The sequence below is a fragment of the Coccinella septempunctata genome, chromosome 8 (assembly GCF_907165205.1).
Source record: "Coccinella septempunctata chromosome 8, icCocSept1.1, whole genome shotgun sequence".
Taxonomy (NCBI): domain Eukaryota; kingdom Metazoa; phylum Arthropoda; class Insecta; order Coleoptera; family Coccinellidae; genus Coccinella; species Coccinella septempunctata.
In genome coordinates, this window is record NC_058196.1 from 22,705,254 (window position 1) to 22,727,464 (window position 22,211).

Below are 22,211 nucleotides of genomic sequence, written 5' to 3' on the forward strand. Positions count from 1 at the left end.
TTATACTTATGAAAACGATTGGACGTCAATTTTTGATTCCAGGCCAAATTATGTATTCGCCAAATAAATTGAGACGTTGAATAAGATTTGACTCTTGTTTCATTTATTGTTTATAGCGCCAGACAAAGTTTAAACTGAAATTAGAGTCAAAGTGAACAACAAATGGTATAGGAATTCTATCGCAGATGGACTATCAACTAGAAGTAAAAGTTTTTACATTTCACACAACATACTCCACTACTACCTACTGAAAATTCACAAATATTCTGACGAGTACAAATGTTGAGTTATATATATAAAACTATAATCTTTAGATACTAAAGGTACCTAGTAGTCATACTTAGAAAAAACTACCTACTGATATTACACTAAAAATGCCATAAAATATTCACAATTTCTTCTGAAGAGACCGCTTGATATATTCTCCCACTAACTTTTGAGGTCTCCTTTGCCATTCTTCCATTTGGTCCTTTGTGACCATAACCTGCAAATGAAGTGTAATTAAGAACGTTTACAATACTCATAGGTATACAACTCTGAAGTACTCATTGATCTGATACTAGAAAGTGTGGTACTGAACCATTGTAAGTAATGATGGTCCAGTCATCTACACTGTTCAAAAATTGAATTCAGCCTATATAGGCGGCTCTATCGTGTATATGTGTTTGTGTGTAGGTGTGTATGTGTGGGTGTGTGTGTGTTTTTGTGTATATGTGCTTGTGTGTGTAGGTGTGTATGGGTGCTTGTGAGTGTATGTGTGTTTTTCTGTGTAGGTGTGTGTGGGTGAGTGTGAGTGTATGTGTGTTTTTGGGTATATGTGTGTGTGGGGATGTGTGTGAGTGTGAGTATGTGGGCGCGTTTGCGATTCTAAAATATACGCCTCTCCATATGATAGGCACAGCAATACTGAAAAATTTTTTTCAGTGAAAAAGTAAATTTTCTCTCGAAAATCAACACAATTTTTGAGCAGCGTATTTCCTTTTCCCGTAGTTGGCGTCGACATCGAGTCTCGTACTTCAAATTTGATGGAATCTCATTGAACTTGAAAGAAGGATCGGGCTTTTATGTTCATTCTTACTTGGTCCCCTTGTAGTCTATCTATGAGGGTGGTGCAGACTATTGCAGCTCTAATACCGGTATGATGTGTGAGTGCGGCAAATACTGTTGCCTCCATTTCTATATTAACTACACCACGTTCTCTCAGTTGAGCGAGATATTCCATTTTTTCGTTCTCAGAATGGTCGCAGATTGCGCCATCAAGCCTTCCTTGACCTTGAATTTGAAAATATGCTTATCAGATTATGTGTTCTTAACTCAGTATTTATCGATACCTATACATAATTTGATAGCTATTGAATTAATAAGCTTATAAGCGAGCATTATTATAACCAGTGATTGCTGAATAGTTTTCGAGTTACTTATTGCAATAATTGCTGATGTCCCTGTCTTGTGATCTTATAAAATCTCACCACTGCGTGTGGTTTCTGACTTGGAATATTTCCCTATCTGAATCACTTGAAAAGCTGATGCCAAGAAACTAATTTTAAAAATTACCTTCATAGAAATCATTTGCACACATTGTGGTTCCTGTCACAGTTTCATAGGAATCATTTGGATCGACGCAACTTTTCAACTGCTCAATCAATTCCATATTGAAAGTAGCAGGACGCCTTACAATTTTTCCTAGAACGGCCTGAAAATAGCCCACTTCAAAAAACAGCGAATATTTGTTAATGGTTGAGAAATTCAATTTATAACACTTAATTTGGAGATATTCCATTTATTGAGGAATATAGGTATTCTTGAACTGTCTGGTTTTTTACCAAAAATCTGAAATCATCTGAATGAGAAGCACGACAATGTTTTTCCGAAGATTTTCCATCTGATATCTGATACCTGCTGAAGGATTATGACGTAGGCTACGAAACGTTACATTGAATATTGAATTATCATTCATGTCAGTTTAACATTATTGGTCAGCCAACATTGTTTGAAAAATTACTTCCGACAAATAGTGTACCTACAACTTTCAGCGCAGGATCAGAATTTATCATCTTTATTCTATGTATTCAGATACTTATTGTAGAGAAAACCCCTGAAAATTTTAGTAGTAGTAAGAGGCCAATGCTCGTTAAAATATTTTTCATGGGTTTTGTGTGAGTTTGTATTGCCATGACCAGCGCAATGTCGAGAACTTAATCCCGTCGAGCATATTTTGGACATACTTCGGAGAAACAATGAGGTGGGCATACATTTTGTTTCTCATTTCATATTTCTGTCTATAAAAAGGTTTTACTCACAACTTCATAGAAATGATTGCCTAAACCATCAACAGCATTGTCTGAAATAACGACAGTTCCACTTTCTACTCCTATTCCTCCGGACGTACCTATTCTGAATATTACTGGATCTTTAGCTTTAGCGTGATACAGTAATTTGATAATTTCATGTAATAAAATGCCGATAGAGGGTACACCCATTCCATGCTGAAAAAGGCTGCAAATTTCGCACAAGGATTCATTGAAAAGATTTTGCTTCAACATTTCCCATTCATTTTCCACTATAATTTTTTTATAACATAAATAAATGGGCAATGTTAAGAAATCTCTGTTCCAGTATATATAATTAATTAAATGTTTTACACTGCTCAAAAATTTAAGTGGAGTCCTTTTTGCAATTGAATCAAATTTTCACTATATTGCTGTACCTACAATCCGTTTGGACGTTTGCGTGGTACACATAAACAAAGTATGGTCCTCATTAATGGTCTAATTAAAAAAGGTGCATGATTTTTTATGTGTTCTGTGTGTGCGATCATGGCCATGATCCCGGGTTACTGAAACTCATATGTGTTGTGTTCAACGTGCGTTTGGAATTCTACCAGCTTGAACAATTTTGTCTGCTTGAACGAGGATTTAACTGAACAGAATAAGCTGCTAACAGCCTCCGGATTTCGCAAATGTAGTTAGTAGAGCATAGAATCGGTACCAGAGGAAGTGCTATATACTATGAGGTGAAAGAGCAAGAGCTACTAATCGTCGCACAGGATCGGCTAATAAGATCTAGAGAAAGCCCCACCCGATATTAAACCTTGATTTCAAGTTGTTTGGAACATAAGGAATCATTTTTGAGCCTGCAGACTGCATTAGGTAGAATCTTCATTTTGTCTGAAGCAGATTAACCGTATCTGGACACCTAACCCTATGTAGGAACCTTGTATGTATCAGTATATCAGTACAGAATCGTTTATTTCCTTTCATATATGTTTTATTACACGTGCGCAAATTATCCACTTAAATTTTCGAGCAGTGTAGAATAAAAAATGCGAAATTGGTTATAAGCTAATGCTGCGCGTTCGTTAGTTTTGACAGGCTGACGTCATGCCATCGCTCACATGGATAGATTATACGAATTGAACTGCTACTACTCAAAATTAAATTGAAGTCAAGTGATTCGATGAAGTATATGTGACTGAGTAAAATTGCTCACCCGAGTAATAAACGTAACCTTCATAAGATCACTCGTATATGACCTTCTTTACTCGTTGACACAAAATCAAGGACGTATAGCTTAAATTCACGGATTATACCGTTGGAAGTCATGGTGCATGGGTTGTCGTAGAGTTCCTAAGAACTAAGACCTAATTCACCTAATGCCCCTAATGGTGACTAAGAACTAATACCTGAGAAAGGGACCGCAATTGCATGGGCAGACGAAGATCGCACTCACCATGAGAAAGTAGCAATCTTATTGGTAGATGGCATTCACGTGATTCCAATTAGATTGGTTGCTTTCTTAGGCCTTATTTCTTAGTAAACCCACCGAAACATTCATGTATAACATTGAAGATTAAAAAAAAATCCAGTACAAATAATAACCGAATTCGAAATAAACATGACGATCGAAATAAACATGACGATCGAAATAAACATGACATGCTCTGGAAAAATGTGAAGAAAAATGCTGAGAATCCAAATTGGAATGTAGTCTCGTAAAGTGAGCCTGAAGGTGGGTCAAAAAGATTGAGTTGAACATAGGGCATTTATTTTTATTTTTTGAGCCTTTAGGTATAATACTTACACTTATAGATAAAACCGGTCCTACTTTGTACAAACTGAATCTGTAGTTTGTGATTTCAGAAATCACAGCACCTACTGGTAGTTTGTAATCGAGAACATCCATTATGTGGTATGCGAAGGTTTTCATACGTGAAGGTGTGCCGCCCATACAGACAAACTGCAAAAAACTCAGTTGGAATAGAAGGATTAAACCTGTTCAATGTTCAATTGAAAGTAAGGGAAGAAGAGCAGGGTTTTAAATTCAATTAGTACTTTAACATCGCCGAACATTTCCTCCAAATCATGAGATTTAGAGCCTAATGCCAAATGGTACAAGACGTCCTCGTCCATATTTCCAAGGTGTGGATTTTTTAATTGAACGGTTCTTTCGGAACATCTGTAAGAAATATTAGAAAAATTAGAGTGATTTTTCCCTATTTTCTATATATATTGAAAAATCTTTCAGATTTGTTTATTTCTCGCTATAGACGCTTTGATACACCACTTCACGTGTTTCGCTAAAGCAGTAGCATCTTCAGGTAAGATACTTGATCTGAACACTCTAAGTCTAAACAGTAGGTACTTAACAGATTTTTCCATGAGCGTACGAAGCTAGTGCTTGGGACCACGAAAACCTGCCAGGAAATGGGGGTTATCAAAAATGAATTGAGAGAATATGTATACAATGAAGCTGGTCTCTTTTCATCTAATTGGAAAAAAGGCCTTCGCCACTTATTTATGGGAATTCTACAAAGTTGGAGCAATAGATTTGTTCGCCGCTTGGGACCTCCATTTAAATTGACCCGCCACTGTATCTGAACAATTAAAAGCTTATTTTCCTTTACGAGGAGGGACTGAAATGGTGATTTTCTAATGTTTTCCGTAGAATATAGATTCATCGCGAAAAATCTTTTGAGCAAATAGTGAAAAATGCAACTTTATCAACTAAGATTTTGAAGTGTCAAAGGGTATACGTCCCCTGAGAATTTACTCATAGGCGTAGATTATATTGTTTATCACAAAATAATATATTTCATAATTCGGAAAAATTTGGAGATCAGTTGAAAACTTGATTGAAATAATGTGAATAATCAGTTTTGTTTTCATATTTTTGATATGAAAAAAAAAACTCACTCCGAATGTTCACCATCTGTATATACATTGCTCTCCATTCCGATGAAATGCACTTCACTATTGAATCTAAACTGCAACTTTATTCGAAGGAAATGGCATATATAAAACGGTGATTCGTGATTCATCTAATAGACCTAATCAATTTATTCTTATCAGATAAAATTATTCAGATCTCACACATCATGTGCCTACTACTAAACTATAACTGAAAACTCTGTATTGAATAGGTTAGGATTGGTTTCTGGTTTTATCATCCCATGGAATTGATTACTTATTTATAGTTTCATAAGAATTTAATCATTTTATCTAGGGAAAACGAGTATTGAAACACACCTTCACATTGAATGCGCCATCAGTTTGACTTAAAGGAAGGTAGAGTAGGAGGAAGGGTGTAAAATAGAAGAATAGGTGTAGAATGTGGTCAAGGCCATACTTAATCCTTACGGATTAGGTTCTCTTTTCTATATGACTTAACTAACAAAGCGGTTTGAAAATTTTTCTGATTATTGGACCTCCAAAGGTCCCATATGCAACCTATGCAATTTTGCTATACCTTATAACTTCTTTACTGTATCATAATCCATACGTGGTATAATACTTAGTACAATTAAAATTGTTTGTTTGTCTTTACATAATTCCTGAACAACGCATCCTTGCCAAACAATTTTTCCTGAATTGTTGGCTGAAAATGCTGAAATGTACCACTTGTCGTCTGTAGCCTCCATAGTACACTGGTCCTTTCAAAACACTAGTAGTGTGATTAAAGGTATAGAGAATTCAACTGCGAGTTCAAAAATTATACAACTTTGATAGGACGTGTGTTTTGACAGCAGCAGCACTTCGGATGTTACATACGATAAAAGGTACGTTTTAAGCCAATATGTGAAAAATTGCGTTGTTTAGGAGTGCTCTACGCCAATTAGTCATTTTGAGGACTATCTTTAGGTTTTAAAACGATTTTCAGCTTTTCCTAGACGACCTCAAGGCCAAAGCATAATTTAACTGGACTAATATGTAAGGTTGAATAAATATATGTAAATCTAAAACCGATTTGATTTTTCTCTTTGAGAACTACTATCGTTTCTCTCTTTTCTCAACTGCTTTTCATAAATGTTAGGTACTGGATATTCGAGAATAGCAAATAAAAGTTCTTCAAATAACTGCCAAAAATTTATTTCAATAGGCGACATCGATCAATTGGTTATATGCACATCAAATCATTTTACAAAATTGCATATAAAGTTATCGTTCACTGTAATCTTAAATTATATCATCAGTATCTAGCATTACGTTAACATTTTACAAATACATCAATGTTGTTTTACAACTTCGATTAGTGACATTTGCTCGTCAATGCTGATCATTATAAATATCTATTTTACTGATATTCAAGATGATTATGTATTTATTATTCATTAATTCTGTTTCTTGATAAAAATAATAATTTGTTCGCTCAATTATTTTTGAACCCTTTATTGATAGGAAATGCACTCCTTGACAATTGATAGGGATCATTTCTCTTCCTGGCTTTTGTAAGTGTGGCACATTAACATATACATGTGTTCTTTCAGGAAAAACATGGATATTTTGAGTTTTTTATCATATTCTTTTTTTACTTTTAATTGAGCTCTTGCTCGAGTCATGCCGAGAAGACTTTGAGCTCCTGTTCAACTTGACCAAATCATGAGGTGGAAATAGAAAGGGTTTTCCCAGCGAGAAGTGTCCAAGCAGTTGAATGTTTAGCAAAGTGTTGTATATCGAGCTTGGAATGGGTTCATCCGAAGGATAGCTTATGGTCATGAGAGAGATCGGCTGCGTAATACAACAGCTGCTCGAGATCGCCTTTTGGTCGTCAATGCTTGGGGAAACCCCACATATCCGACTCAATAGATAACAGAGAGTTGCAACAGTTCTTATTTCTAATCAGACTGTAAGACACTCTGACTGCACGTGGTTTGAGAACTCGTAAAAGGGCACAGCATCCCAGTTTGGATAGGAAGCAAAGTATGCCTACGGCAGGTTAATGCAGCTCTGACTAGATGCGAGCATGTCTAGGCAGAGACGTTTAGACAACTGTCCTCCCGAAAATAACCCATTTACAATCTGGAGCAGCTTTCTAACGCTTTATTTCTCAAAAATTCATAATGTCTCACCGAAAGTGTGCCTCAAAGAGAAGAATATCAATTAAACATACTCTAGTATGTGGTCAAAATGAATATTTTCAATAAATTGATCCCAATCAATTGTTGTGCAGGGTATTTTGAATTTTCACCTAACTAAAACGGAAACACCAACATAAAACTAATAAACTCAGGTCGAATTATTTTTGTATCTTTTCGAACACCGCAATGCAATGAAGCTTGTGAGAATGGATGATGACATCAATATTTTCACGAAGATATCAGGATATCGTTCAGATTTCAAAATATCGCGTTTTCTTATCAACAATATATCAACATTAGCAGTTTCAACAATTTGAATACGTAACATGTTACCGTGAATGATCACAATTGTTATATCGTTGTATTTATACCTACTATCCTATGTAAAATTCACTTATCAATTAACCGTATTGTCAGCTATATGGCTACACATATTTATAACATAAATAATTTAATTTTCTCGTAACAGAAGCTTGTACTACAACATAATCAACATAATTATTCCATTTTTGGATTAAAACATTTATTTCTCAACCATTATCCAACTCAACCCTCAAGAAAAATCTTCGGTTATGAAAAAACAAAAATCACAAAATAATTTTTATTAAAAAAAAATTTATAATACAAATAATATTACGTTGGAAGTTGAGTCAACAAGGTTTCTTGAAACGTAGGTCCAATAAATGTTGTCTAATAGAAATTCATTTCTTCGGACATTTATCGCCTAAAAAGGGAAGTTTTAAATAAATGTCACAATAACACAAAAACTAGCGAAGGAAAATGAAAGATAGTGAGAAAAGTGAAGATACAGTTGGAATAGCAGCAATGATATATTTAGCATACACCGTTGAAACGTGATGGAATCGTAATTTAGGATGATGATTTTCCTCATGTATTCATTTAGATTATACAAGCAACAATATTTGAAGAATATTCTCAGTTGAATTTTCATATTTAAAAATCTACGCAGTTTTGAAGCATACAGATTGAAAAGTTTGTTGTAAGTGTAGGGTTATCGTAAAAAATTTGGGATATGTTTGATACTTCCTTATAGTATATAAGTTTATATTGAAAAACTTTCAAGATATAGTTCAATTTGATCCTACTACTGTTCAATACGTTTCCGGAATGTTGAGTCCTACCAGAAATGCGATCGTAGTGATTATATTTACAGTTCTGAGAATATCAATAGGTCCTATATTAAGACGATGCTCGGCAAATGTTCAAAATAAACATGAAAAAGCATATTGTAGAACTAGCCATTTTTTTTCGCAGATACGAAGTTGATATCCAAAGAGAAACGTTAAATTTCGAAGGACTTCTTGTCTAATAACTGTCTAACTGGTGTTGTCTGCTCTCGCATGATGGAACTATTAAAAAACTATTTGATGAACTTTTCAACATCATAGTCATTTTCTGTCGATAATTCAAGACTTATCTTTCCGTTATCAACTGGATATCACACAAAATTGTAATGTGCGACAATGGCAGTGCTAATAATACAATACAAAATTGAATTGTAAAAAAAGTCTGACTTTTGCGAGTCTACGCTTAGCGCATGAGCTCAATCGATAATCTCTGATTCTTGTTGTACGAGCTTGAACCTTCTTGGACTCTTCACAGACCAAGGTCCGTGACCAGATGAAGGTAATCTACCTTTTGTTTGCAGATATTTCTTGATGTACGCTGCCACTAGTTTCTGAGGTCGGATCTGCCATTCATTCATAACTTCTTTGGGTGCATTCACCTGAAAAAAGATAATTTTGTGAAAAACACATTGAGGTTCAGAGGTTTTCTTCATTAATTTCAGTCCAAACACAAAAAGTCGCTATTTCATAATATAAGAAATGATAATCAAGAAAGTCTTACTTGATCTCCCTTCAGCCTGTCTAACAATGTCACACACACTTCAGCTGCCTTAATGTTGGCATGGTGGGTAAGAGCTGCAAAGGGAATGGATTCCATCTCGATATTCACCACCCCTTGGTCATTCAGTTTTTGAAGGTATTCCATTTTTTCACCCTCGGTATAGTCGCAAAATGCTCCATCTAATCTTGCTTGACCTGTAAACAATTATCGAGAAATAAGCTTGGATTAAACTAAAAAATCATAGAAGAAAAAAATTTCTAGAAGAAACTAAAAAACATTTCTAGAAGAAATTCCAAAAAATTTCTGATAGAAATTACAGAAATATCTAGAAGAACTTTCGAAAAACGTTTGGGAGTTTTTCTAGAAGAATTTCTGCTTCAGTTCAGTGCAAGAAATTTTCAGAAGAAATTTTGAGAAATTTCTAGAAGAAATTTTGGAAGAAATTTTGACGAATTTCCAGAAGACATTTTGAGAAATTTCTGGAAGAAATTATGAGAAATTTCTAGAAGAAATTCTGAGAATTTTCTAGAAGAAATTCTAAGAAATTTCTAGAAGAAATTCTGAGAAATTTCTAGAAGAAATTCTGAGAAATTTCTAGAAGAAATTCTGAGAAATTTCTAGAAGAAATTCTGAGAAATTTCTAGAAGAAATTCTGAGAAATTCTTACAAGAAATTCTGAGAAATTTGTGGAAATTTCAAAAAAGTCTAGAAGGTGATCTGTAACAGGATTAACTGATGATCTACAAAGTGTTTTGGAAGGTTTTTATATATTTAGATGAAAGTGTGAAAATTGAGGAACACATTCAATTACCTTCGTAAAAATCGTTAGCACACATCGTGGTTCCAACGACAGTATCATAGGGATCGTCTGGGTCAATACAAGCCTTCAGTTCTCTGACCAGTTGCTGATCGAACACTGCAGGCCGTTTTACGTTCTTTCCGAGCATTGGCTGCAAGAAAAGTTATTATTAGGAGTCGTAGAATGGATAAAAAAGATATTTGCACTCACCACTTCGTAATAATGATTTCCAAGGCCATCTACAGCGTCGTTGGAAATGACAACTGTGCCACCTTCATGGCCAACACCACCGCAAGTTCCTATTCTGAAGAAAATGGGATTTCTAACTCTAGCGTGATACATTAACTTAATAATTTCGTGGAGGAGAATTCCTATAGATGGTACTCCCATACCGTGCTAAAAATAAGGTAATCCTTTTATTTGAAAAGATTCGCCAAGAATTAATTTGTGATAAACTGAATAATTTCTGATTAATGACTCAGAATGGATGGATAACATATTTCTGAAGAGATCTGTGATTACTTGACACTTGCAGAAAATACTCACACTGATTGATAATACTGGGCCGACTTTGTACATGCTGTATCTATAAGAATACTGACTTATGTCTAATAAGGTTGTACCAGTGGGTAGTTTGTGGCCGATGATCTCCATGATGTAGTAAGCAAACGTCTCCATACGTTTTGGTGTACCACCCATGCACACGAACTGAAGAAAGAGCAAATTTTAGACCTATACCTTCGTATTCAATTACATTTTTTCAAGTCCATTCTACATCTTCCCATCCCCATACTACAAACTTGCCTTAATTTCCCAAGAGTAGAGTAATTACTGTTACTACTATGTGATCGTTTTCTTAAAGTTATAAAGAGCTCCTTCCACCAGGTTCTAGTCTTTGTTCTCTCCTCAATAATCAATCATTTTACTATATAGTTTAATTCTGTCCACTCGCCTACACATATTCTTTGATCAACTGTTATTTAGAAAAACCAAATGGAAGGGGGTAAATTTTTCTTGCAATAAACAGTTTTTACCGAGGTTTTCACTAAATGAAACTCGTGAACATTTAATTTCGAATAGCATCAAATTATTTTAAGGAATTGAAGAAGTGATTTAATTCCCAAAATAGAAAGAAAAACGCTTTAAGAAAAAAAGATAATTATCAAAATTTTTAACACTTAGATAAAACGATCGAACTGTTTAACTTCCTCCTTATTCAACCAATCGTGATAAAACCCGATCAAACGCAGCCTCACGTGAAGAAATTGAGCATTCTAAACTGACCAACGGGTCAGTTTTAAAGAGAACAGACACAAATCACAACACCTTTTGAACGTTGAGAAATGTGACAATTTCACAATAGTATGGATCACAAAATGGATATTTCAGATTATCAAATACATTATAAACTCACTTTAACATCTCCAAACATTTCAACTAAGTCATGTGACCCGCTTCCCAACGCCAGGTGATATAAAATATCTTGATCCATCAACTCCAAGTGAGGATTTTTGAGCCTGACAGTTCCATTGAAATATCTGAAAAAAATAAAGCGTTTTTATGAGAAAATGAAATGGATTTCATACCCATCAACAAATTAAAATGCCATAAATTTTAAATTATGCGTTGAAATCATTCTTATGGACATATTAATTCACCATAGATGCATAAATTTGCCATAATCTATAGATTTCATTGAGTATTATGAAATCATTAATTACTAGTAACTAATGAACCATTATTCACTGTTTTTTCATCAAACAATCATCAATCTTCCGTTTCACACTTAAAGACACCATCCTCTGGTGAGATGTGTAACGCTGCACTATACTGATGAGGGACAATAATCCCGGAACCGGTAACTACAGTTTGTGTATACATGTTTCAGCCCCTCTGGGAATTCCTTCGCTGATTCATGACTAGCACTCATTAATATGGAACGACAGTTCTTGTCGTCTCGATATTAAATATAATCATCAATCACTTGTGATTTATGAGCCATTATTCACTGGTCTATCGAACTTCATAGTCAGAATCAGAGACATAAGCTCTCAACATAAAGATATTTCTAAACGTGAATTGTTGAAAATTTGGGAAATACATAATAGAGTCTGGGTTTGTATTTTGTGTCCTCATTAATTCAAACTCCTACATACCAATTATATATGTGATTTACATTCATAATATTAGAAAATGAAGAATGTTATTGTTATTGGTCGAAATATCTATTGATTGGCATTGATGCGTTCTCATATTTGGAAGTTATTAGAAAAATGTGTTAGAATAACAAATTCTCGATCCCAAATCCATTGATGATAAACTTATTATTGCGTAGTAACCTTTGAACCCAGATTATATAGGTAATTATCAACAAAAGTGATCTAGTATGTATATTTTTTTAATGAAATAACTCTTATTTCGCTATCGCTTCAAGATAAGAATTCATGTAGGTACTATGTCAATGTTTTCAATGTTGAAACTATTGCAGGTTCTCTATTTTTACTATGATACTGACGTAATAAGCTTAATCTATTAAATTATCATGATAAATGATAAGATACAAAAAGTTGCCGTTTTCCTCAGGAAAAGTATTGAAAAAAAATACTTATTCCTCAATAAAAAATGATATACGGAACCTAATGCTAAAATGTTAAAATTTTATCTATTGTATCGAACGAATTATGTATAATTTAGAACGAGGAAAACATAAGTTTGTATAACGAATTTTTAATTTCTTTTTTCCTACGAAATTATTTCATAGTTATATATTGTATTTTGGTTAGAGAATAATCATCTCTGATAACCAATTTCCAAGAATTTCAAACCATTAATCGAGAGATAAAATTTTCCTGGTGAAAGAAATACAACCCGGTCCTAATAGGATTAGCCTGTAAGAAGCTTAGAAATGTTTTATATCCGCATAATCAGCTTTGGTAACCGCGTCATTTCTCTCATGTGACTTAATTTTCAGCTAAATTTTCTCTTGCTAAATGTATCCATTTTATTTCTTGAGTGCACAGTGTCCAATCGATTCTCTCCTTAAATCGTTAAGAAAGATGAATTGATTCATGCAGACGATCTCAACTCTATTGAAAGAATTTTGCGAAAAAAAATTATACAAGAGGTTTCTTTAAAAAAATTTCCCTCTTCATGCAATGTTTTTTTGAAAATATCATCCGTATTCAAACAGAGAGAACCACTTCGTTTTGCATAGATACAACAAAAAAGATTCTGAAAGGTGAGCTTGTAGCATCTTCAGACAGAAGATTTTTCCTTATTGATCGGAAACATAAGCTTCTTCATGTACCTATAATCAGACTATTTCTTATTTCTGGTACTCACATATGCAGCACACTGTTATAATTCGTACAGATTTATGCATTTTATCGAAAGATCCTTAAAAAATCCGGAATATATCGAATGACACGAAACCCAAGGCTAACTCTCCATCAAACTTGACCTCGATAAGCAATAGATTAACAGTAGGTAGTAGGTTTTCCTAAACGCACATTATTAGTATTGTGGTAGTCGTCTATAAACCTCTTAAAATAGCCGGAAAACTTCGTGAGCTCTACGATTAAATATACCTTTTGTCTCCGTTTTCTTTTGGCTTGGTCTCGTCTTGATCTTTCTTCTCGTTCTCACTGATTCCACTCATTTTAGAACTATTCAGCGTTGGACGATGCAAACCGACACTTGCTTCCGTTCACAATATGATCAACCGACTGGCAGACAGAACGAAATAGGATAAAAATGAGTTACGTGTCGACCCTAAATGGTTAAACTTTGGTATGAAGCTGTGGATCTCCTTATCTGATCTGAGGATCGAATTTTTTATTTATCTGTTCGGATATAGATACGCTCGTAGGAATATAATTAAGAAGTTACATATTGATACCTCAAATAGTACTCGCGTATCTGCAGCAAAAAGTTCGTTGAAAGTGAAAGGTATGAAATTGCTGTGTGCTGTGTAATCAACTAGAGTGGATATGGGATCTGAAAAGGGGACAAACAGAAAACACTTGTAGAATACCTACAGCCAAATGTGGCTCCTTCATGGAGGGTTATACTACTTATTTTTTTTCATGGTGTGAACACATTAAATAACTATTTGAGTTCAACGTTGAATATGACCATTCTATAAGTAGGATGAAAGTATAGGTTTAATATCTCCGATAAGAGTTATTAGAATAAAGAATGGTCGTTGTGGTACACCAATCAAACCAACATATTATTATATAGATGTTTTATTTTCGAAAAAACAATGTAGAATTATATATGAAAAAAATTAGATAAGTTTAATTAAGTAGGTACTCAGTATTCATAAATCAACCGTAGGAGAAAAACGGTTAAATTAATAATCTGATGGACCTTCACGATGTCTTATAAGCACTAAGAAACATAAGACAATCGGTTTCCTCTTGAGATCTCTAATCCCAGACAACTTGTTTACTTGTATCTCATGTCCAAGTGCCACTAGAGTCTGTAGAGGAGTAATCTTTTTCCCATAATACCCCAGACGTGTTCTATGGGTGACAGATCGGGAGATCCAGAGGGCCAAGGCAACAAATCGACTTTATTGTCTTCAAAATGAGCCATAGTAATTGTGGTTACATGTGGACAACCATAATCTCGTTGGAAAAGTGGATTTTACATGCCTTGCTTGCCAAATTGAAGGAAATTGAAAAATCAACACAGGTACATTGGCTTGCTATGCTTTGCAAACCATTGGACCTCAATTAACCTTGTGGACGTGAAGTGGTCCCGCAGGGCCACAATCTTAAGGCGGCTTTAGCTTCTCGTGTACTGCTTCATTTCATACCCACTACCGTATTTTCACTTATGTGTATCCTGGTGATAATTTCTCGAAAGAACAAACTAGTCTGGCGCCCTCTCAAACTAGTTGAAAATTTTCTCGTATTCTCACAACAAGCATGATAAACCCCCTTCCAAAAAAACAGGATTTTTTTTCTCTCATAATAATCATTATTCTCATTCGCACATGGCTTATACAAAAATCCACTTGAAGAGTTCCCTAATTAAAATGTTCCTTCCAAAGTTCACACGCTTTTTCTAATTTTGATGATCTTCGAGATGACTGATTCAGCTAATCTGAATCTTAATACCTATAAGATTACAACGAGTATGGACTTTGTAGTGTAGGTATTTCATATATCGCACTTGAATTTCTGATCATTGAAAAATGAAAAATTATGCTGGTCCACGAGATAAAATTCGCATTATAAAAATTGTGAAAATTCAGACTGAAATCTCAGTGCGCTGTCATATATTCTCCGAACAAAGTTTTGGATTCTTGAACTAAAAACTCAATAACATGATCTCCGCTGAAATGAAATATTCAACTACGACACGTATTCCGCTAGTCTATCTTCACTCACCTGAAGATGCTTCTGCGATAGCGAAACACGTGTCGTGGTTTAACAACTTATTTTTGTGAAAATCATGTAATTCAGATTATGGTTCGATTAAGAAAATTCATAATTGAATATCGGCCACATCAATATCACCTATAAAGGCTAATCTAATCTAATCTTATTAAATTTCTGGAATCTTTTCTGGTTGTAGACTATATCAAAAATTTCTCACGAGCAATTAATCGCGGATTATTCTAGCTCAAGGTTGAGGTATTAACCAAAAAAACAGGTCAGTGAATGTCTTAGAAGAATCTAATCACATCATATTTTCAGTGTCTAGCCAGTGTCAGGCTACCATTCAAACCTATTGCCGATTATCTTTCTATAGCTATTTATTTTTTTTAATCCTGGGTCTTCCTAGCTTTAGCGTTCAAGAAGAAGATTATACACAGACAAATCCACTTAGACAATAATTTCATGTTCCATTCATATTAATTCACATATAACCCTATATTTGCTCAATAATCAAGGGTACTATATGGTCTTTGTTTAACTCTTGTCGGAGTCCGGAGTCTACATTAAACTATGAACATGGAACCCACGATACCATCGATAACTTGGCGAGAATTAAACCATCCACCATCATCCACCAAATTAATTTCTTATCTAATTCAAGGGAACAAGCAACCAACTAGCCTTTGAGAACTACCCTTAGTGAATCCGATGAATCATAAGCAAATAACTGATGCCTTGTACCTCAAATAATAATCAACAGTTGAATTCCTTATGGAAGGTGCCCATTTCAAAAGTTCTCCAACAATTGATGAGCAGAAAATGTTTCATTAAGTCAATAAATTAGCCCAAAATTCTGGACCGAAAAAAAAAACTTTGGAACCATTAAATGCCATAAAACCGAGTATATGAATTCCTTGAAAATTGTTCGACCGTTATAGAAAGTCCGTTAAGTTGAAGAACTTACTTACCTGTTACAATTTTTTCATGAAACGCAAGATTTTTGAGAAAAATCTAAAAATGTGCTTCACGAGCAGAATTTCCATACGAATCCCGAAAAGCGCTTCACATTTTAAGATTTTTTCCTAAAATCTTGGGTTCCATAAAAAAATTGTAACAGACAAGAAGGGCTTTCAAAAAGACATCCCATTGATCCGAAGACTATCAGAAAAATCAATTGTGTCAACATGAATGCATATGTTTCAGTCGGGACACTCTGTATAATTATGGGGGTGGAATCCGAAAACTGAATATGACCGTCGACGGAGCAACTAAATAGACAGAACAAGAGAAAATGATCTGAAATCGCTGCGATGGTTTGCTCGTAAATTCTTTACACCTGTAGCTCTACGACCTCATTTTGAAACTTCAGTCTGGACATAAATCTCTGCCGCCAGAAGGTGACAATGACAAGGTCATTGTTCTCGCAATATGTTCAACAAAAGCCTCTAGAGTCCCCTGATACTTCCCAGGATCCCAGGTCAAACCGTCAAACACTACATTCATGCACAGCCCTCTTGAACACAGTCAAGGGGGCTGCGATTCATGCTATCGATATCAAAAAATATTCCTTAAAATCCTGCTATGAATCTTGACTAAAAACTGGCGGAATTTCCTAAGAATCCACATTTGTTTCGAAGTTGCATAACATCGAAAAAAAATCCGATTTGTCGATAAAGCAAGGTTTATCGACAAATCCGACAACAAAGAACTAGGCCATGAGTTAGGTACACTTACTCGTCTGTCTCTTCTTCCAAAATATCCCTGGTGGACATGTTTAGCACCGCTTTATTAGCACCTCAACTACGCACTCAAGAAAATCGGGCTGTTGCAAGGTATAAAGAGGGTCGAAGTTCAAATTATTCACTGAATAATCATAATTTATTCAACAGAAATAAGTGTACAGGGGTGCGCCGGGGTTGGTTTCCAAAGTGGCCACGGATTGCTGAAGGCGCTGAAGAAGGAATGGTCCTTCGCGCAGGATAAATCGAAACTATGGGTGGTCGAACTGTGTGGTTGGTATGCGTAGAGAAGAGAGAGAAGAGGGTGTTTCGGGGATGAAAACTGCATTTTCAAAGGGCAAGGGTGAAGGTGGAAATGAATTGGCTGATATTGACCCGGGAATTCGACTGACACGTGTGGATTCAGCCCTCTGATGAAAAGTTTTATTTTAATGCAATTTTTCAAGAGAATGGGAGCTCTTTTCGTTTAAAAGTCTGTGATTTCAGAATTTTCAGCCTAAAATGGTTCAAAGGTCGGTTTCTCCTATGCAGCAGTAAAGTTATTAAATATATACGATGCATTCATGGAATATTTTATTAGAGATGTTATTCGATTCTATCATTACTATTCAGTCATTCGATTATTTCCATCATTTTCATCCTCAAGCGTTCATAGTATAATTTCCCTCATTATACAACAATAAAATCTTTCCTAAATATCCATCTCACTTGTTCTTAAATCTAAATATACATACATATTACGATTAGAGGCAAGCCTCAACACTTTCTTGTCTAGCGCTTTATCTACATCATTGATGAGAATTGAGATCAGTTTGCCGTATAAACAGAAAAAAATTTAGGATTTGCGTTACTCTGACGAGGTCGAATTAAGACCGAAACCATGGTCAGCATCTACTCTTCTTCGATGGAACGTTCTCCTTTTCGTTATCCTGACGATGACAAATTGGCTAGTTCGATTCAGATCTTAACACTTGTTGATAGTCATATCAGCGGGTGGTATACATCTGAATTAATTCTCAGGAAAAAGTATCTTGTTTAGGTCGTTTTGGATATGAGTGAATGTCTTGCGACTGACGATGGTATCGGCAAATCATAGTAAGGTTTCAGAACGTGTTCATTTAGGTAGAAATAAAAGTGAAGAAGTAGACAGTTCACTAGAGTAACGTTATCCCTATCCGAGAACTAAATGTACAGGGCGATTTCTCATCAGTTGCCCATCAGGCAGGGACAGCAGGGGGTTTCAGAGGACCATATGAGGATTAAAGAAACATTAGTTTCTGAAAAGATACTGGGTGTTTCCTGTAAATCATACAATATTCAAACCCTTATAATTTCTGAGCTCTTGCATCGATTTTGATGATACATATTTCGCAAGCTCATTTTCTTTGAGGCACTCAAAAATATGAAAAAGAGAAAATCAACAAAAAACAAGATTGTATCTGTGTCTCAAAGCCACTGCAAAATATCATCAAAATCGATGCAACTCTCTAGAAATTATAGAGCTTTTTTAATATTCTACGATTTTCAGGAAACAATATAACCAGTATCTCAGAAACTATAGTAGTCATAAGGAATGCTTGAGGGCCCATTTCTGGTTCTCATGTGGTATAGCACCCCCTGCCCGATGGTTCATTGGCCATCACCCTATATAATTATTACAAATAATGTTCCTTCTGATACATTCATAGATCAATATCAAGCTGTAATCTTCAAGTTTTCAGATAGATAAGACTCAACGGAAAAAAAAACAGCCCTATCTTACAATTGCCCTTCATTCTGATACCTCCAACTAAACCTGGAAGTCCTATATATACTCAACTTAGGGAACAAGCTCATGGGGTTTTAATTTATGATAAAAATAACACTAATCCAGTAATCCACTATTGCTTGATTTTATTGCATTAATCTGTATCTGGGCGATATTAAATCCAACCGCAATGAGTCTTCAAATTACAACCATTTCGTGGAATATGATTCACCAACTCTGTGAAAGGAACTACAAGTACTTGGACTAAGGTTACCAGTTCTTATTCTATATTTTATCCTAGATGAACCACTTCACAGTCAATTAATTTATTAATTTCGATAATTTGCTTCCGTATAAATTATATTTTTTGTCCTTCATCCAATTTCAACCGATTTATTTCAATGTTAATATTCTGAAGAGCCGATGAAGGGTCTCAAGCAGCTCAAGCTTTCAATGCATTAGTGGGTGAAGTGGCATTTTCTCATTGAGTATTAAACCTAAACGATCTTATCCACTTAGATCGAAAGTCGCTACATAAGTTTTCACTATACCTATTGAATAGCGCCGTTTCTAATAAAAAATCTCGGAATAGAAGACTTTTACTCATAACAGAAAACCATTGGATTCAATTCAAATATGGATAGCGAAAATTTCATATATAATTCTAAGTATTTGACGTAATTTCAAATATTTCGAAATGCAGATTGTTATTTATTGAGAAATTGTATTATTGTAGCTAATAGAATTTAAGCACTTGCATGACTTTTGCTTATGGTTTTAAGTTTAGGGTAGACCTAAAATGCCTGATCTAGACGTAGGAGCCGCAGCTTTGAAAGACTGCGTTGCACATAAGCTAGAATCCAAATTGTCAATTTCTCTCTGCCAGCCTATTCAATATTTTTGGGACAACTTGTGTTTTCTACGAATTTATTCATTGCATTGCTCAGATTTTGAGTACCTACCTACCTTCATATGTAACTTCGAATTAATGACCAGAGCTGTTACCCATACAAGCAATGAACTCAACAGAAACTGCTGAGATGCCAGAAGAAAAAATAAGAACTTCAAAATAATTCAAGAAAACCGTAGGAACTTAAGGGTACTTTAAAAGGGTTATCGAATGAGCCAGAGCTGTCTGGGCCCTTAGAGGTCGTATCTAGAGAATTATCCCTAAAAAATTGAGAAATTAGAAATAGTCTAGAAAAGTTCAGAGTATGAAATTATGTAATGTGTCTTTCCGAAGCTCCAACCAGCAAATGGGTCAAAACCATGGGACTCACGCCTCAATCAACTGTGTAAACGATTGTCCTCCTCGTACCAGACTTCCTCCAAGTCACACGACTCTTCGTAGGTTGACAGTGACTTGCACTTCTCCAACTCCATCCATCCGTACTTCAAAGGTCGTTGCTGTTTTTTTTTTAACCAATTACCAAACTTGACACCCGATACTATTAAAACAAATAAAAATCGATCATGCGGAACAAATCATCTAATTCGCTATATAAACCCCCGTAGATCTGTTCAAACCATCATTCGACAAAATGAATAATTTCGTGTTGGTCCTCTTCGTAGCCACAGCTCTGGCTGAAGAAGTGAAACCCCTTTACAAATATCGATACGAATCTGAAGATGTCATGAAAACTGCCGCGTCTACGATCCCTGTTCACGGTTACCACGTGGTAGAAGGTGGTTACTACCCTTACGAAGCTGATTTAGGATTGTCTAAGTACGAACCAGCCTATTCAAGGGGTGGGTACAGTGCAGGACTAGGAAAATTCGGAGGAATTGGCCCTGGTTATCAGTATGGACCTTATGGTGGTAGCATAGGGTATGGACCTGCCATTGGTTTGTCACCAGGTTACATCGGTACCCCATACCAGGGTGGTTATGGAGGAGGGATTGTAGATAAAAATATTTACAGAGGTGGAAAGAAGAGTATTACCGACGAGAATTACGAAAAAGTTCATGGTAAGAAGGGTGAGGAGATCAGTAGAGGTCAGGAAGGGTATAATCATGGACAAGTTGCCCTGAAAAATGTCAAAGGGGATTCCGGATATTATAACGAAGAAGAAGCTGGGAAGAAACTGTTTGAGGATGGTAAACACTACAATGGGGCCCAGCATTTCGCCCAAGAAGGTATGTGATGAACATTTTAATTGAGGTTAGACTTACTACATATGTATATACTTGAAGTTTTTATTCCTTCAGTAATGCACTTCATTAGTTGATTCATAGTATCTATTACAATACAATACAATGTGAAACAAGTTACATTAATGCTGTGTGATCCACTAAAACCTTGTTTTTTTATTCAATTCGACATGTCCGAGCATTTATCTCGTCCGTTTTGTTTTCACAAGCCCACCTGTATGCCTTTTTCAATGCCTATTCTTGTTTGGAACATCCAAAATGGCAGTTGGTCTTATTCCTTTTATTTCTGCATGTAGCATAAGTCTCTACTTTTCTAGAGTTTCAAATATATTGTAATTTATATAGGTCTCAACGGCGGACAGAAGAAAATTAACACAGGCCACAAGAAGGGACACAGCATCAAGGGCTTCAAGACATCCCACCACAAGGACGAATCAGGCAAGACGGAAGAATATTACGACGAGGAAAACGATGAGGGTAACAACGTCTTCTTCAATGGCCAACATGGTTCCTTCGGCGAAAACGCTGCCTCTTCCTTCAAAGGCGGTCATGCTGATGGCAAATTCAACGCTGGCGAAAGTAAGAAAGAAGGACACTACGACCAGGAACATTATGTTGGAAACAGTAACGCTGGCAAGGGCAGTTTTGGGTCCAAGAAGTACGCTGGTAGCGGAGAGGTGTATGGCGTGAACAACGGATTGGACCAACACAGTTTACTTGGACACCAGGAGTCTGAGAGGTTCTTCAATCACCATCCTGATCATACTCCATTTTACGGAAGTGTTTATAGGAAATGATTGAATTCTGCAGTTTTCCAAGTTCTGATGAATTCCTAGATATTATTTATTTTTCCTGTATGTTTTGCTCATATTCAATGATATGTACGTTACCATAAGATTATTTTACTGAAACAATGCCATTATCGAGTAGTGGATGAGAAATAGAGATATAGGTCAGCAATTAATTATCTCATGTTTTCCTAATTTTCACCCTGATACCTTAGACATATTTCCCTCTCTCAAATGAAATTGGTGTGGACACTTTCAGTACAGCCCCTGTACATTTAAAGTTCCTCATGCATAATGCATTTACCAGGAAGTGCGTATTGCGTGTTGCTTCTGCAACCAACCAACAGAGGTCACCCAGTTCCAAAACATCAGGA

At 35.5% G+C, this 22,211-nt stretch overlaps 3 protein-coding genes across 6 annotated transcripts; 1 reads left to right on the forward strand and 2 right to left on the reverse strand.

The window, feature by feature from the left end:
• Positions 1-81: 81 nt before the first annotated feature.
• On the reverse strand, positions 82-5,399 carry LOC123318870 (uridine phosphorylase 1-like). Its single transcript, XM_044905636.1, has 7 exons — positions 5,193-5,399; positions 4,332-4,455; positions 4,081-4,236; positions 2,301-2,486; positions 1,555-1,693; positions 1,079-1,272; positions 82-484 (listed from the first exon to the last, which is right to left on the reverse strand). The coding sequence occupies exons 1-7, from the start codon at positions 5,315-5,317 to the stop codon at positions 389-391; spliced, it is 1,020 nt and encodes a 339-aa protein (XP_044761571.1). The 5' UTR covers positions 5,318-5,399; the 3' UTR covers positions 82-388.
• Positions 5,400-6,349: 950 nt separating this feature from the next.
• On the reverse strand, positions 6,350-17,339 carry LOC123318826 (uridine phosphorylase 1). 4 transcript variants are annotated; one of them, XM_044905572.1, is made up of 8 exons: positions 13,610-13,818; positions 11,437-11,560; positions 10,569-10,730; positions 10,233-10,418; positions 10,035-10,173; positions 9,224-9,417; positions 9,011-9,101; positions 6,350-8,078 (listed from the first exon to the last, which is right to left on the reverse strand). In XM_044905572.1, the coding sequence occupies exons 1-8, from the start codon at positions 13,678-13,680 to the stop codon at positions 8,056-8,058; spliced, it is 990 nt and encodes a 329-aa protein (XP_044761507.1). In that variant the 5' UTR covers positions 13,681-13,818; the 3' UTR covers positions 6,350-8,055. The 4 variants fall into 4 exon arrangements, with proteins under 4 accessions (XP_044761507.1, XP_044761506.1, XP_044761505.1 ...); XM_044905571.1 differs by lacking the exon at positions 13,610-13,818 and adding an exon at positions 17,147-17,339 and having other exon boundaries at positions 6,350-9,101; XM_044905570.1 differs by having other exon boundaries at positions 6,350-9,101.
• A 2,783-nt stretch (positions 17,340-20,122) lies between these two features.
• LOC123318827 lies at positions 20,123-22,014 on the forward strand. Its single transcript, XM_044905575.1, has 2 exons — positions 20,123-21,034; positions 21,395-22,014. Exons 1-2 carry the CDS (start codon positions 20,440-20,442, stop codon positions 21,844-21,846), a joined length of 1,047 nt encoding a protein of 348 aa, XP_044761510.1. The 5' UTR covers positions 20,123-20,439; the 3' UTR covers positions 21,847-22,014.
• Positions 22,015-22,211: the final 197 nt, after the last annotated feature.